Raw genomic sequence first — 15436 nt, 5'->3', positions numbered from 1 at the left:
GATGCCAAGGAGGAGTAACGGGAGGGGAAACATAGTTCCTGGTGCTTGGGAAAGGAAAGGTCTCTGGGGCTTTGCATCTTGCTTTTTGCTTCCACAGCACCATGCAGACCTAACCTCCCCCTTCAATTATTCATGTACCATTCACTTCCCATCACTGCTGCCTGGGTTGCCAGAACCCAGGAGTCACTCGTGAGCTGTAACAGGTAAAGAAAAGAAACCCACTTTTCCCTTTCAAACCAACCAGAAGTAGGAAGTCTTTGGTAGGGGCTGGGGGGATGACTGGGGACAAGATGAAATCAATGGGACATTAGTGTGTAGCAAAATTCATGCCCGGAGCCGCTGCTCAGCCAAGCTGCATCCTGGGGCAGGGACTATGTTTTTGTTCTGTCTTTGTACAGTGCCTAGCACAATAAGGTTTGACTCCTGGCCTATGACTGGGGCTCCTCAGTGCTACTACAATTCCACAGAGCAGTGAAGTTTAGGAACGGCCTCTCAGTAAGAGGACTGGGAAGCAAACAACCTCGTTTCTGGGATTCTATGACAGGGTTGCCTACAATAGCAGGGACTAGACTCAGTGATCCAGGAGGTGCCCTACAGTCTTATGTTCCTAATACAAATAATCAAAATTAATAGCAGTAACTAATGGGATGAATAGAGCTGGTCAAAACATTTTTCATCAAGGTGTTTGTTTGGACAAAAATGGCTTTTTAAACAAATACATTTTCATTGTGCTGGAATTTTTCCTTTTTATTTAGAATGAAAATATTGCAAAAAGCAAACATTTCTAATTTTTGTTTTGTTTCAATGGTAGCGGGCAGGGGGGGCCAACCACTCACTTTAAAAATAATTCTCCACTGAAAAAAGAGGAGGAGGGGAATAGTGAAAGAAAATAGGTTTCTCCCCTCCCACACTGAAACCAATTTCTCCAAGTCTCTTCTCATTCCTCATCCCTAAAGCCCTCCCACTATTTCCACTATATCTTTTGGGTGGCCAGAGAGTCATAGATCTTAAGGCCAAAGGGGACCATTTCTGCTGTATCATTTCTGAGATGAGGATGATCAATGAGTTTAGGTCAGAAGGGACCGGTGTGGTCATCTAGCATAACATTGCCCTAAGAATTCCATCCAGTGACTCCTCACTGAGGCCTGGCCCAGAAAAACAGTCTGATTACTGTGTTATCGCTATCCCCATCCTCTCATGGAGCCAGGCTGTGCATGAAGCAGAGACTGAAATAGCATGAGACAGCTATGGATTCCCAGTCATCAGCCCAGATTTCATTTAGCTAAAACCTTATCTAATAATACAAAAGCCTTCACAAGGTTAGGAGATGATTGATTGATCTGTCATCTGGGGGTTTTGTCTCCTCCTGCCCCCCACCCCCCAGCATCTTGAAACTGCAGTCTAGATCGGTGGGACTGATTGGAAGAGCACTAGACAGCTGTCTGCTCCTCAGGGGAAAAACACACACTTTAACTTTTACCCACCCCTGTGTACAAAATGGGACAGATCCCCAGCTAGTGTAAGTCCTCAGCTGGTGCAAATCACTACATTGGCTTCCATAATGTGATGCTGATTGAAAGAGCCAAGGGTCTGACCCTAAAACTTTGTTTTATCCCCACTTGGTGCACAGAAGATGTATATAGTGCATTAATGTGTGAAACTCACCCCTGTACAAAGACCCAACAAAGACTCTCTTACCTGAAATGGTGCAAAGGCTTTGTGCAGGCCCCTCTACACAGGAGTGAATATCACCTAGGGCTGCCTGGTTCTTAAGATTTCCTGGGGCTCAGCCGTACCAACAGCCTTGCTACTAGCAGTATCACCAACCTCAACAGATCAAAAATAATGATTCAGACCCAGAAAAATCAAGATCAGCCTAGAAAATGAGATATTTAAAGACTATTGTACATGTTGGTCTATCTTTTGTTGTTTGAACTCCCCTGCCTATACCAGCTGGGGAGGAACCGGAGGGGGAGAGGGTGACGACGACTATGAGGGTTGACAACTCTGACTGAAGCTATTCTGGGAAATTCCTCCCCCCCCCCCAACATGATGCAATGTCATTTTCTGAAAATATCCTGGATTGCTTTCAGTAGTCACCAGGAGATCGATGCCAGTTCTGGGAGAGGTTCTGGGAGACTCCAGGCCAATCCTGGTGGGTTGGCAACCCTATCCACAATTAGTGCTGCCCACTTCCCAGAATTTATTGGGTAAGGTCACTTTGACCCCTGCTGCAGGAGCTCTCACCCCTTCATCCACCCATCCTCTGTCCAGCAATTAATTCTGCCCCCTAAGCCAACAGCTGAGCCCCCCAGCCCCTCTCAGTCCAGTCCAGTCCTGCTCAGTTCAGCCCCGCAGCCTCACCTCTGTTCCTCCTGAGGCTTTTCACCTCCCATCTCCTAGCTGGGGAGCACAGTGGGGTCCTCCCTACCCCTTCCTGGCTGGGGGACAGCTCCAAGGGCTCTTTAACCCCCTCTGCCCCTTCCCAGGCTGAGTGCTACAGGCAGGGAGGAGGGGGCAAGGAGAAGAATCACCATCGTGTCTGAATTGCTGGGGTGGGGGAAGGCAGAGCTGTCCCGAGCTGCTGGGCTCTTTAGCTCCCTCCTCCCCTCCTGTGGGTATGGCTTTGGGTTGCTGTGGGGTCTTGGGGAGCAGGAGGCAGAGGGAGAGGGGAAGAGAATTCTGCCTGCAGCAGCTCTATTTGGTTAGTCTGCCCCAGGAGGCAGACAAGTTGGGCACATCACCAATTGGATGACTCAAGTTCACTAGAAAGCTGGTGCTTCTCACTTCATGGCATGATGGGCTCCAACCCCAGCCAAAATCACGTTCTTGATAAAGAAATCTAGAAGTGGGCAATGCTCCAGGAACATGAGTCATGTGGCTGAAGTGCTGCACAGTGTAGTCCTGCCTGCTGCCACTGGGGGAGCTGGAGATACTGAAAACCTTCACCAGAGCATGCTCCAAGATTCAAGAAACAGCCAGGGGTAAACAGGTTGCTTGTTTAAACTTTTTTAAATTTGTTTTGAAAAGCAGCATGACCTTCTACATCTTTTCCAAAACTAGAGCCCTTGAGCTAAGACTCTCCATAAACCAGCAGCAGTATAGGGCATAAGACAACGCTAATCATCATAGTAGATTTACTTGGACTGGAAGCTCTTTGAGGCAGGGAGCTTCCATCTCTTTGTTCTGTGTTTGTATAGCACCTAAAGCAATGGGGCCCTGGTCTATCCCTGGCACTATCCCAGTACAGATAATAAAATTACACACACATGCACAGTTACACTGCTCTGATTCCATCCATTTATACTGCACACATAAGGTAGTTCATTAGGATACTTAGCAATGGCCCAGCAGCTAGTGCTAGGTTTCACTAGACCTGGTTCTATACCCCGCTTTTTCACTGACCAGCTGTATGGCCCTCAGCAAGTCCCTTCCCCTCCCTCTGTCTCTGTTTTCCCTCCTGACCTTTATATGCAGGGACTGTCTCTCACTGTGTGCCTGAGCAACAACTAGCACAACAGGGTCCTGATCACCTGGGGCTAGTAGGAGCCGCTGTGATACAGTAAATATTATGTGGAGAGGGATGCCGTCCAATTTTCAAAAATAAGATTAGGTTACAATAAAATTAGAGGTTTTTTTTTAAAATTGAGGGTTATAAAATTAGATAAAACAAATAAGACTAGATTAGATAATGAGAATTTAGCTAGATTCATTATTATTAAACTTATATACACTAAATAAAACTAGAAAAATGTTGGCGAGACAACGTGGGTGAGGTAATATCTATTACTGGACCAACTTTTGTTGGTGAAAGAGACAAGCTTTCGAGCTTCACAGAGATCTTCTTCACCTGAAAGCTCGAAAGCCTGTCTCTTTCACCAACAGATGTTAGTTCAATAAAAGATATTATCTCACTCATTGCCCACCTTGTCTTTCATATCCTGAGACCAACATGGCTGCAACACGGCAAACGAAAGAGAAAAATATTTGAGTTATTTTTTGTATTGGGAGGTCTGGTTCTCTTTCTGTTCCTGGAAGTGGGTGAAATAGAGGGAGTCAACAACCTTTTTCCCCCAACCAAAAATTACTTTTTAAATAAAAAACAGATATTCTCATTTTTGGTTTGATCGAAATTATCCTGTCTCCTGCCCCCCTAACAACAACAAAAGAACATGAAAATAGAAATGTTTTCATTAAAATGTCAGTTTTCTACAAATGAAAATTTTGTAAGGAAGACCAAAAACATTTGGTTTCCAATATTTAATTGGGGAAAGAAAAAAAAATAAATTTCTGCAAACTTTTGAAGGGGGAAAGTGATCTTTTTTTAAATTTCTGGTGAAAAATTAGTATTTTTCAGCCAGCCCTGGGGCACAACATGTGTTAATAAAAATATCTAGTTCATCCATAGCATGTTCCATCCATAGATCTCAAAGCACTTTACAAAGGAGGTCAATATCATTATCTGCATTTTATAGATGGGGAAACTGAGGCATAGAGGAGGGAAGAGACTTGTCTAAGGTCACCCAGCAGCCCAGTGGCAGAACTAGCAATTGAACCTGGGTCTCCTAAGTCCCAGCTCAGTGCCCTGGTGGGTTGGCGCTTTGTCTTTCCCAAGAGATGTATGCCATACATAGCCATTTTAAGCCTACTGTTGCCCCCTGGGCAGACTTTTCAAGGATTATATGTGCTTCGCTTTAATACCTTCCTAGGACTGGGCTGTGGTTTCCTTTGCAAAGTGAGAACCTTTTCACTATCTTGCCTCCTTCCTTACTCCACAGCTGTCTCTTCTGTTAACCGACACTCAGAATCAGAAACAAAGACAAGAAACAGGTTTCTCTCTTTCTTAGGAATCCCTGTTATTAAACGTGCCAAGAATGTATCAGTTATTTCCAGGCATCTGGTGTTTGGTTGTATGGAGGGGTGTGTCTCCCCATGAGAATATTTGCATTTCCTCCTGTTTGCACAACTCCACCTCCGTGTGCATGTGCACATGCATATATGCATTGGTCCCATTTCCCAGCCTGAATTGGGCATTACTCACACAGAAGCTAAACAACTTCACAGATCAGCTCCAGTGAGTATATTTTGCTCCTACTGCTGCTACTATGCAATAAATTCTGAGCCACTGGCAGATCTTAGAGAAACATTAGGCACTGGGTGAAGGGATTTGTGGTGGTAAACTCTGGATTGTGATTCAGTAGGTCTGGGTTCAATTACCAGCTCTGCTTCAGACTCATTGTGTGACCTAGGGCAAGTCAGTGCGTTGTGCCTCAGTTTCCCGCCTCTGTATAACAGGGCTAATAACCCTTTGTCTGTCCAGAATACAAGCGCTCTTGCTGTAGTGGGCCCTGATTTTGGTAGGAGCTCCCAATTGCTACCATAGCACATATAATAAGGAGGAGCAGTGGCAAAAGGGTCTAAGCATATTTCACTTGTGTCCTTCAAAAGCTGGACCATGTTAAGTCAGATTCTTCCCAAGGATTTTTGTTTTATTCCAGAGCGGAATCTTAGTTGGCCAGCCATTAACAGTTCATTTTACTCTCTTCCTTCTGGTATTTTGGCCGAGATGGTTTTAAAAAGTGACAGTTGATTTCAGGTGCCATTTGGGGAGGGGGAGGCAGGGGAACTGTCCAACTTCAGATACCTCAAATGGGCCTGATTTTCAAAGGGCAGGTAGCTGATGCTCTGAAGGTGTCTCAAACTGTACCTTGTAGGTGGCTGGCTTGTCTCCCCAGCCCAGGATTAATGCGATGCCTAGGATCTGTTCAGGGCCTTTCAAAGTGGGGGGGCAAGTGGGGCAATTTGCCCCAGGCCCTGGGCTCCACAGGGGCCCCCACAAGAATGGCTGAGGCTACCTCCCTGGCCCCAGCCCTACCACGCCTCTGCCCAGAGCCTCAGCGCATCCACGAGCGTCCCCGGACAGCGGTGCAGTGTGGCTCCGGTGTGGCCTGAGCTCCTCCCCGCTCAGAGCCGCATGGTAAGGGGGCGAGGCTGCGAGCTGCAGGCCGAGCGGAGGATGCTCAGGCCCAGATGGAGCTCGCAGACCCGCCCCCTTACCACACAGCTCTGAGCAGGGATGCTCCTGGATGTGGCACACCAAAGCTCCAGGAAAGGGGGGTCGGATAAGGGGCAGGGAGTCCCAGGGGCAGAGGTGTGGGGGGCGGTCAGGGGACAGGGAATGGGGGGGTTGGATCATGGGTGTTCCAGGGGTCTGTCAGGACTCAGTGGGGAGGTGGATAGAAGTCAGGGCAGTCAAGGGACAGGGAGCAGGGGTGGGATCCCGGGTGGTGGTGGGGGGCCTCTGGGGGACAGTGAGGGGACAAGGAGCAGTGATGGTCGGGGATCTGGGGGGCGTCGGGGGCAGGAAGTGGGTGGGGGTTGGATAGGGCAGGCCAGCCTGTTTGGGAGGCACCTTCCTACGCTAAACCATTCAGCAGTTTGAGGCTTGCAGAAGAGCCAGCTGTTTAGCTTTTCATTAGGCTACATCATTTCACTTTCAAATGCAAATTAGTCTATATTTAATTTCACTGCCTAGGGAGATTCATGTCAGGGAGGGTAGCTTCATTTAAATTAGCACTGGGGAGGATCACATGAGAAGAGCAATATCTATATCCACTCCTCTTCCCACTCTACTAAGGGAACTCCTCCCCGCATTCCCTGAGGCTTAGGTGAGTTAATTCAGTGGTTCTCAAATTTGTATACTGTACCCTTTCAATAGCAAGTCCTCTGAGTGAAAACCCCTTATAAATTAACCGCTGTTTTATATATTTAACATATTTAATGCTGGAGGAAAAGCGGGTTTGAGGTGAGCTGAAGACCCAGTAATAACTGGTACCCCTAATATGTCCTGACTCCGTTTGAACCCTGGGTTATTTAATTAGCACCCCATGTCTTCACATGTGTGCTATTTTGAGCATTTCAGTTTTCACAACATAGGGTCATCCCAGATTTGGAACAGCTCAAATGCTCAGTTTGTGGAGTATGTAACAAGTGTACGTAAAGACAAACCCACGTAACTGTCTCAGTTTGTGAGGGACTCCATGGAGCAGTCTCCTAGAAACAGATAAATGCATGGAGTTAAGTTCATTAATGCTATTTAGCCAGGATGGTAAAGGAATGGTGTCCTAACCTCTGTTGTCAGGGTGGAGAGGGATGGCAGAAGAGATCATGTGATCATACCTGTTAGGTTCACTCTCTGGGGCACTTGGATTGGACATTGGTTGTAGACAGGATCTGGACTGCATGGACCTTGGTCTGACAGTATGGCAATGTCTATGTTTCTAAGCTAAATGAACCCAAAGTTATGGAGACAGATATGAGCCAAGGAAGCCAGCAGAGTATCAGAAACCTGAAAAAAATCTCTGACTGGATGGGCTCAGGTGTTTGGTCACAAGCTGAGGTGGTTCAAAAGTTTTGGATATTTTTAAGCAGAATTTTTTTTATTGTTTCTTTAAACAATCAAACACAGCAAGCAGCAAATATTTGGCCACACACTTCTGAAACCCCAAACCATGTTTAGGTTTTGGCAGACTAATTTCAGCTTTTTAATTAAAAAACCACAACAAATTTTGAAGGAAAGCAGACATTATCCAGGATTTTTTTCTGTTTTTTAAAAACCCCTAGTTTTCGATCCAAAAAAAGTTTTGACGGAAAATATTTGTCCAACCCTTTTAATGAGCTTTAGTGCCTTTTAACACTAGCTGATGCTGAGAACCAGTGATACCTTGTAAAGACGTTTTCTCAAAACTGGGTTTGTGCCAAGGTGAGGAAGGTTTATTTTTCCCAGGGCCGCCTGTAGGGGGGGCACTTTGCCCCAGGCCCCACAGGGGCCCCCACAAGAATATAGTATTGTACAGTATTGCAATTTTTTTTATGGAAGAGGCCCCCGAAATTGCTTTGCCCCAGGCCCCTGAATGCTCCAGGCGGCCCTGGGGCCTTTCATCAAGCCACCATTTATTAATTGCAGTCACTTTTAGCAAACTGCAAAATAAAGCAGTTCAGCATAGAAATCACCTCTTTTCCCTTGAGCCAGGGTTTTCTGCAAAGGCCTATATGTCACAGGCTCCTATTCTACCTGCCACTTACCTGAGAGTAACCCTGCTCCCTATCGCTCTTCCCCTCCCCCATCTTGCCCCAGCAGTATCCTGCCAGATTCTCTCTGCTTCTGCTAGCTCTTGCCACACCTGAGTAATTTGCTGGCTTTTATAATCATCTGACACCTTGCCAGCTGGGTCTGATCAACCCAAACACGAGATTTTAAAGGCACTCTGCCTTAGAACAGAGGTGGATGATCCCAACCCTCCAGCCTATAAAGGGGTAGATCTCCCTGTTACACACATTGAAAAAACAATGCATTCAAAATCATTAGTCAATTTCAAGACTTTTGGACTGTGTTTGTCCTGGGCTTTTGACAGTTCTAGAGGCTAGTGACCAGGGAAACAGGCATTTTCTCCTACCAGGGTAGCAGGAGAGCTTGATTTGCTATCTTTCAAATTCTACTGCTGCCAAGTTTTCTGGGGGCTCCTTCTGTGCCGCTGGGAAAGCTCCTAGCTACATCCTTGTCAACTGCAATGAGGCAAAAGTACCTTGTAATAGCCTTGCTAATTGCAGTTAGATGGAGGCAGCTTGGAATTGTATGCAACAAGCCAACAAATCACCTAGCTCAGAGGATGTGAAGCTGCAACCATATGGACTGGACCACAAAAGACAAAGGTTGGATGCAACAAGGACAGAGGTTTTTGCATGAGGTTGCACACTGATAGATTAGGGTAGATTCCTCCCCCTACCCTCTGTGGAGCTCCACGACACTCAGCTGCTGTCAAAGTTTGCTTGGAGCAAAAATTGAACCTGTCCCTTCTACCAGAGACAGAACAGCTCTACACTAGGGGCCCTATAAGGTTAAGGACACAAACCTGCATCACTGAAATAAACAGGAGTTGTGATATGGTCTTGAGTGAAAACAGGGTCATGGTCTAAATGTAGCCATCTGAGGGTTACCTAGCAGTGTCAGAGAGCCGTGAAAAAGTAACTACTTTTCATTGATACAGGTGGCCTCCAAAATGTGACATCTTAGATGTGTCTGTCAGTGCCCTACTACCACGGCAACATCATTGAACTGGAGAAGGGACATGAAGTTTCAAAGAAACAATCTTGATAGAGAGGTGAGTATCCTGTGATCTCCTTTGCCACTCCAGGGAACAGGCTCCAGGGTCCCCAAGATCCAACCTTCCTATTGGCTCCCTCTTCTTATCATTTGCATGGTGGTGTGTAGGGAACCGCCTAGACCCCGGCCAAGATTAGGGCCCCCCATCATGCCAAGCGCTGCACAGACACAAAGTAAGAGATGGTCTCTGCTCCAAGGAGCTCACTGTCTAAATAGACAAAGGTGAGACGTGAAACAGGCACAGGAAGGGGCAATGACTAGACCAAGATTAATGACAGAGTCAGGAATTGAACCCAGGTGTCCCAAGCCCCAGCCCAGTGCCCTATCCATTAAACAAAACTGCTTTTCTGCACAGACTGTAACTTACCCAAGATCACAGAGCAACCAAGCCAGGAATGAACCCAACTCTCCAACCTCAGTGCCCTCACAACTCAGCACTTGGGGGGAAATTTCATGTCAAGTTGAACTAAAACTGAAATCTTTTCAACATTTTTGGCAAACCAAAAACTTTAAAAAAAAATATTTTGGCTCAATGTTTTGTTTCAATTTGAATCATTTAACATTTTTGAATTTTTTTTAAATAATTGAAGGAAATTTCTGAATAAAAATTGTTTTAAACCAAAAAATTGAAATGTTTCATTTAGAAAATGTAACATTATGATTGGGAGGGAGGGGGCTGAGGGTTTTATGAAATGAACAATTCAGCAAAACCAACATGAACTCACAAAACATCTCAGTGTTGCCGAATCTAAATTTTTCAAGGAAAAATAAGTCTGAAAAAATTTCATCCAGCTCTAAATCTGACCCTTCTCCCAGCTCAGCCAAGTCTCTTTCCTCATTCCAGGAGGTGTCCTCAGACTGAAGACCCCTGTTCACCTTTCTTCTTCCAGCCAAGGGGCTTTGGAGTGGTGGGACCCCAATGTCAACCCAGTACACTATTCTGGGAGAGGTGAGACCCCATCCCAGCACCATGAACCTTTCTAATGTCCCACCAGCCCTCAATGGCTCCCAGGGAGGCCCCGGGCCTACCCTGTATGGGGGCCATTCTTTGTGGCAGGTAGTATTGATTGTGCTGATGACTGGGATCCTCTCACTGGTCACAGTGGTGGGCAACTTGCTTGTGATGGTCTCCTTCAAAGTCAACAGCGAATTGAAGACAGTCAACAACTACTTCCTACTCAGCCTGGCCTGTGCTGACCTCATCATTGGGGCAGTGTCTATGAACCTTTACACCACCTACATCATCATGGGCCACTGGGCCCTCGGCAACATGGCCTGCGACCTCTGGCTGGCCCTTGACTATGTAGCCAGCAATGCTTCAGTCATGAACCTCCTGATCATCAGCTTTGACCGCTACTTCTCCATCACACGGCCCTTGACCTACCGGGCCAAGAGAACTCCCAAGAGGGCGGCCATCATGATCGGCCTAGCTTGGGCCATCTCCTTCATCCTTTGGGCACCCGCCATCTTGTTCTGGCAGTACTTTGTTGGGGAGCGGACAGTGCCCTCAGGAAACTGCCATCTCCAGTTCCTCTCTCAGCCTATCATTACTTTTGGCACGGCCATTGCAGCCTTTTACCTGCCAGTCACCATCATGATTATTCTCTACTGGAGGATCTACCGGGAGACTGAGAACAGGGCCAGAGAACTGGCTTGCCTGCAAGGCTCAGAGAGCAAAAGCATTGTCAGGCCAATCCCCAACAATGGGCCTAAAGGACGTGGTGTAGGCAGCAACAGCAGCTCTGAGCAGTTCCAACCCATCAAGATTTCTTCTGCTGTGGCAACAGCCCACACACAAGCCTTCTGCTTCCCCAGTTGGAAGAAGACCAGGCTATATGTGGAGCCAAGCAGCAATAGGAACTGGATCGATACAGAGGAGGAGGAAGAGGAGGACGGCTCCCCTGATTCTTTGACATCGTCTGAGGGAGAGGAGCAGCCTTTTGAGGTTCAGAGTGTCTGCTCGGTAGTGATCCGGCTGCCTATGATTGGCAGTGTAGCGCAGCCACCTCTGCCAACACAGAAGTCAACCGGGGACAGGGAGAAGGTGGCTGGAGGGCCATGGGCAGGGGAGAATGGCTTGCGCACAATCCTAGCCCAGTCTCCTGCTGCCACTGAGTCCCCCAACATGACCAAGAAGCCGTCAAACAAAAAGATATCACCAATGAAGGAGAAGGGGGTGTTAACTGCCAAAAGCCATCTGCGGAAGAGGAGCAAACAGCTCTCCCAACGGAAGACCCTTTCCCTGATTAAAGAGAAGAAAGCAGCCCGAACACTGAGTGCCATCCTGCTGGCCTTCATCCTCACCTGGACACCCTATAACATCATGGTGCTGGTGTCCACCTTCTGCCAGGACTGCGTTCCTAAGAGCCTCTGGAAGCTGGGCTACTGGCTTTGCTATGTCAACAGCACTGTCAATCCCATGTGCTATGCCCTGTGCAATAAGTCTTTTCGCAATACGTTTAAGATGCTGCTGCTGTGCCGCTGGGACAAGAGGAGGTGGGGGAAGATACCCAAGCACGTGGTGGCCTTCCACAGGGCTCCAGCACACTGAGCAGGTGTGGGGTGAATTCCAGAATGGTGAGCCAGGCACAGCCAGTATTGGGAGCCAAATGTGGCGGTGGTGGCAGGGGAGGCGGGGAGGAGAATGCAAATTAGCTTTTAAGGTGGGAAGTGGAGGGTGAATCAGGCCATGAATTGTTGAGACTGTATGGCAGAAATCTCAAACTGTGGGGTGTCCCCCCCCAGGGGGATACAGAAAAATGATTGAGGGAGCAGCCCCCACAGGAGGTGGGGAAGGAGTGCCACCCAGCCTTGCTCTGCTCCAGCTCTGCCCCCAGCTGGCCTGGACGCAGCTCCATTCCCAGCCCACTCCCAGCCTCGTGCCCCAGCCTTGGTTCCCTCACCCTGGTCTGCATCCCTCCCGCCCCCGCCCCAGCCCCGGGAGGGGGAGCGTGCACAGGAGTAAGGGGGAGGCATGAGCCTGAATAGTTTGGAGGCCACTGTTATAGGGTATCCCTGCGTCATCAGCTGTGGCTAAGGCCAGCACTGTTAAAGAGCATGGAGGGGGACAATTCTGCTCTTGCAAACATGCATGCACTTTGCAGTAAACAGCATCACTTTAAGTGCCTACGAGGGGAACAGAAATGTGATAATAGAGGGCTCTTCAGTTTAGCAGACAATTAGGATCCAGTAAAAAACATGCCTTATAGTGGAAGATTCAGGGAACTCAGTCTATTTAGCTCATCTAAGAGAAAGTTAAGGGGTCTATAAGTATCTACCTGGGGAAGAAGAGCTCTGTGTAAGCTTGAAAGCTTGTTTCTCTCACGAACAGAACTTGGTTCAATAAAAGATGTTACCTCCCCCACCTTGTCTCTCTACATGGGGAAGAGAAATTTGATAATGGAGGGCTCATCGAACTAGCAAAGGTCTAACAAGAACCAATGAATTCAGACAAGAAATAAAGTGCCTGTTTTTAACAGGGAGGGGAATTAACCATTGGAAGAACTTACCAAAGGCTGTGGTGGATTTTCCATTGATGGCAATTTTTAAATCAAGATTGGACAGTTTTCCAAAACATCTGTTCTAGTTCAAACAGGAATTATTATTCAGGGAAGTCCTATGTCCTGCGTTATACAGCCGGTCAGGTTAGATGATCACAGTGGTCCTTTCTGGCCTCAGTCTATGAATATAAGAGTGGGGACTCCACTGCCTCCTGCTGAAGGATGAATGGACTTGGTGGAAGTAGCATGGATGGTGGGTGGGACAATGCAGATCCTGGACACTGCTGAGTGGAATTTGGCCCTAGGAACTCATCATGTGAAAACAATTAATACACTAGACCAAATCTTTCCTAAAAGGGCTCTATGCCAGCTCTAGGAGTGGGAGCTGGTGGGTTAGAGCAGGAGGAAAGTGGGAGTCAAAGATTTGTGGGTTCTGTTCCCAGCTCTGGGAACCAAGTGGGTTCTAGTGGTTATAACAGTCAGTACTAGGGGCCAGGACTCTTGAATTCTATTCCCAGCTCAGGGAGGGCTGTGTTGCCACTGGAAGCTGAGGTGCCAGCAGCTCTTATCAAGATATAACAAGCAAATATATTACAAGCGTCTCAATTTGCTGTTCCTTGCCTTTCCCCCCTAGATTAAATCCCTGGGCTGGGACGAAGAATGTCAGGCAAACTGCACTGCAGTGGAAGAATGAGACCTGGCTGTGATGCCAGAAGGGGAATTCCTCCAAGACAGCCATGAACCCAGGCTTTGGGGTCTGGGTGAGGACACAGCTGGCAGGTTCCGGAACACCATGCCACCGTTTATTATTGTAATCTTGAACTCATTGTCAGATAGTGACCTTTCTTAAAACCTTGATGAATGTGGATGTATCAAAAGGAAAACAAATGGACAAAGCTGGCTTATTTAGTGCTCAGTGGTTGAGATAAACTAATTTAAAACCTGGTTTAAAATCTAAGCGACAGGGCCATTGAAACCAGTGATTCATGGTTGTGACAGGACCTCATGGGATTTTCAGCTCTTTCCAGGCTTTATGCTTTGACTAAGAGGACACTTGACCTTCCACCCATTCAGCCAGAGACAAGTGCAGTCTAGCCATCCTACTGCTTAGACCAGGAAAATGGGAGTCAGGACTCCTGGCTCTTCATGAGGAGCATGTCTAGTGGTTAGAGACTGGGCTGGGAGGACAGAGGGTGTCTAGTGCTTAGAGCCAGGACCAGGGGAAGACTCTGGCATTCCAGCTCCAGTTCTAGGAGGCCAGTGGTGTCTAGTGATTAGGGCAGAGGAGAATGGTAGACAGGACTCCCGAGTTCTTTTATTTCCCAGCTCAGAGTCAGAGACTGGGAATCAGATCTAGGGGGCAGGGAGGTCTAATCGGGTAGAGTAGGGTGGCACTGGGAGCCAGGACTCCTGGATTCTATTTCTAGCTCTCGGAGGGGAGTGGTGTCTAGTGATTAAAGCAGGGGGTGTCTGGGCTCTGGAGTTCCGTTCTCAGAGCTTGTGAACTTGGGCAATCGTGGGTGGTAAAGCTTCATAGGTTGAGTTTTAGAAAACACTTTGTAAACTGGTGCCAGTGAGGTGCAGAGTATCATTGCACTGCACTAAGAAAGATGAAAACTGAAGATAACATGGGGAAAGATGACATCTGGAGTGGGGAAAGACAGTAAGCGTAGCTGCACCCCCATTCTTCCCATCAGGGTCTTAAAGTGTTCCATTCAACCACATGGACACAGGATACTATTAATAACCCACTCTGTCCCTGGCCTGCTCACAAGGATTAGTGTAGAGAAATTCTTCTCTAGTCCCTGTTGGAGTGGTATAGAGGGGCATGGATGACCATCTCTCTAAGGGGGTTATATAGGCCCAATTACCATAATATCTGGCCACCTCACAATATTTTAAATAGGGTTGTCAAGTGATTAAAAATTATTTGTGATTAATTGCACTGTTAAACAATAATAGAATACCATTTATTTAAATATTTTGGGTGTTTTCTACATTTTCAAATATATTGATTTCATTTGCAACACGGAATACAAAGTGTACAGGGCTCACTATTTTTATTACGAATATTTGCGTTGTAAAAAACAAAAGAAATAGTATTTTTCAATTCACCTAATACACATACTGTAGTGCAATCTGTTCATCATGAAAGTTGAACTTACAAATGTAGACTTATATACAAAAAAATGTGTTTAAAGTTTCATACCGTTTTATTTTTGGAGCCTACAAGTCCACTCACTCCTATTTCTTGTTCAGCCAATCACTCAGACAAATTTGTTTACATTTGCAGGAGATAATGCTGCCCGCATCTTGTTCAAAACATCACCTGAAAGTGAGAACAGGTGTTGTCATGGCACTGTTGTAGCTGGTGTTGCAAGATATTTACATGCCAGATGCGCTAAAGATTCATGTGTCCCTTCATGCTTCAACCACCATTCCAAAGGACATACGTCCATGCTGATGACAGGTTCTGCTCAATAATAATCCAAAGCAGTGGAGACCAGTGCATGTTCATTTTCATCATCTGAGTCAGATGCCACCAGCAGAAGGTTGATTTTCTTTTTTGGTGGTTCGGGTTCTATAGTTTTTGCATCAGAGTGTTGCTCTTTTAAGAGTTCTGAAAGCATGTTCCACACCTCATCCCTCTAAGATTTTGGACAGCACTTCAGATTCTGAAACCTTAGGTCGAGTGCTGTAGCTATCTTTAAAATTTCACATTGATACCTTCTTTGTGCTCGGTGAAATCTGCAGTGAAAGTGTTCTTAAAATG

At 46.8% G+C, this 15436-nt stretch overlaps 1 protein-coding gene across 3 annotated transcripts in view; it reads left to right on the top strand.

The window, feature by feature from the left end:
* CHRM1 (cholinergic receptor muscarinic 1) overlaps positions 1-15436 on the top strand; it is a 49386-nt gene extending 33950 nt beyond the window's left edge. Inside the window, exons 2-4 of one of the 3 annotated variants that reach the window (XR_004376988.2) lie at positions 9048-9161; positions 10008-10112; positions 13298-15436. Coding sequence is in view for 2 of the 3 variants with exons in the window: in XM_032804274.2 (XP_032660165.1) it covers positions 10083-11714 (1632 nt within the window). In the remaining variant the exon portion in view is untranslated. Of the gene's footprint in view, positions 1-4761; positions 5075-9047; positions 9162-10007; positions 11950-13297 lie in introns of those variants that run through there. The other 2 variants (XM_032804277.2, XM_032804274.2) reach the window with 2 other exon arrangements.

The sequence above is a fragment of the Chelonoidis abingdonii genome, chromosome 17 (assembly GCF_003597395.2).
Source record: "Chelonoidis abingdonii isolate Lonesome George chromosome 17, CheloAbing_2.0, whole genome shotgun sequence".
NCBI classification, from domain to species: Eukaryota; Metazoa; Chordata; order Testudines; family Testudinidae; genus Chelonoidis; species Chelonoidis abingdonii.
This window is presented reverse-complemented; position numbering and strand designations above follow the sequence as displayed.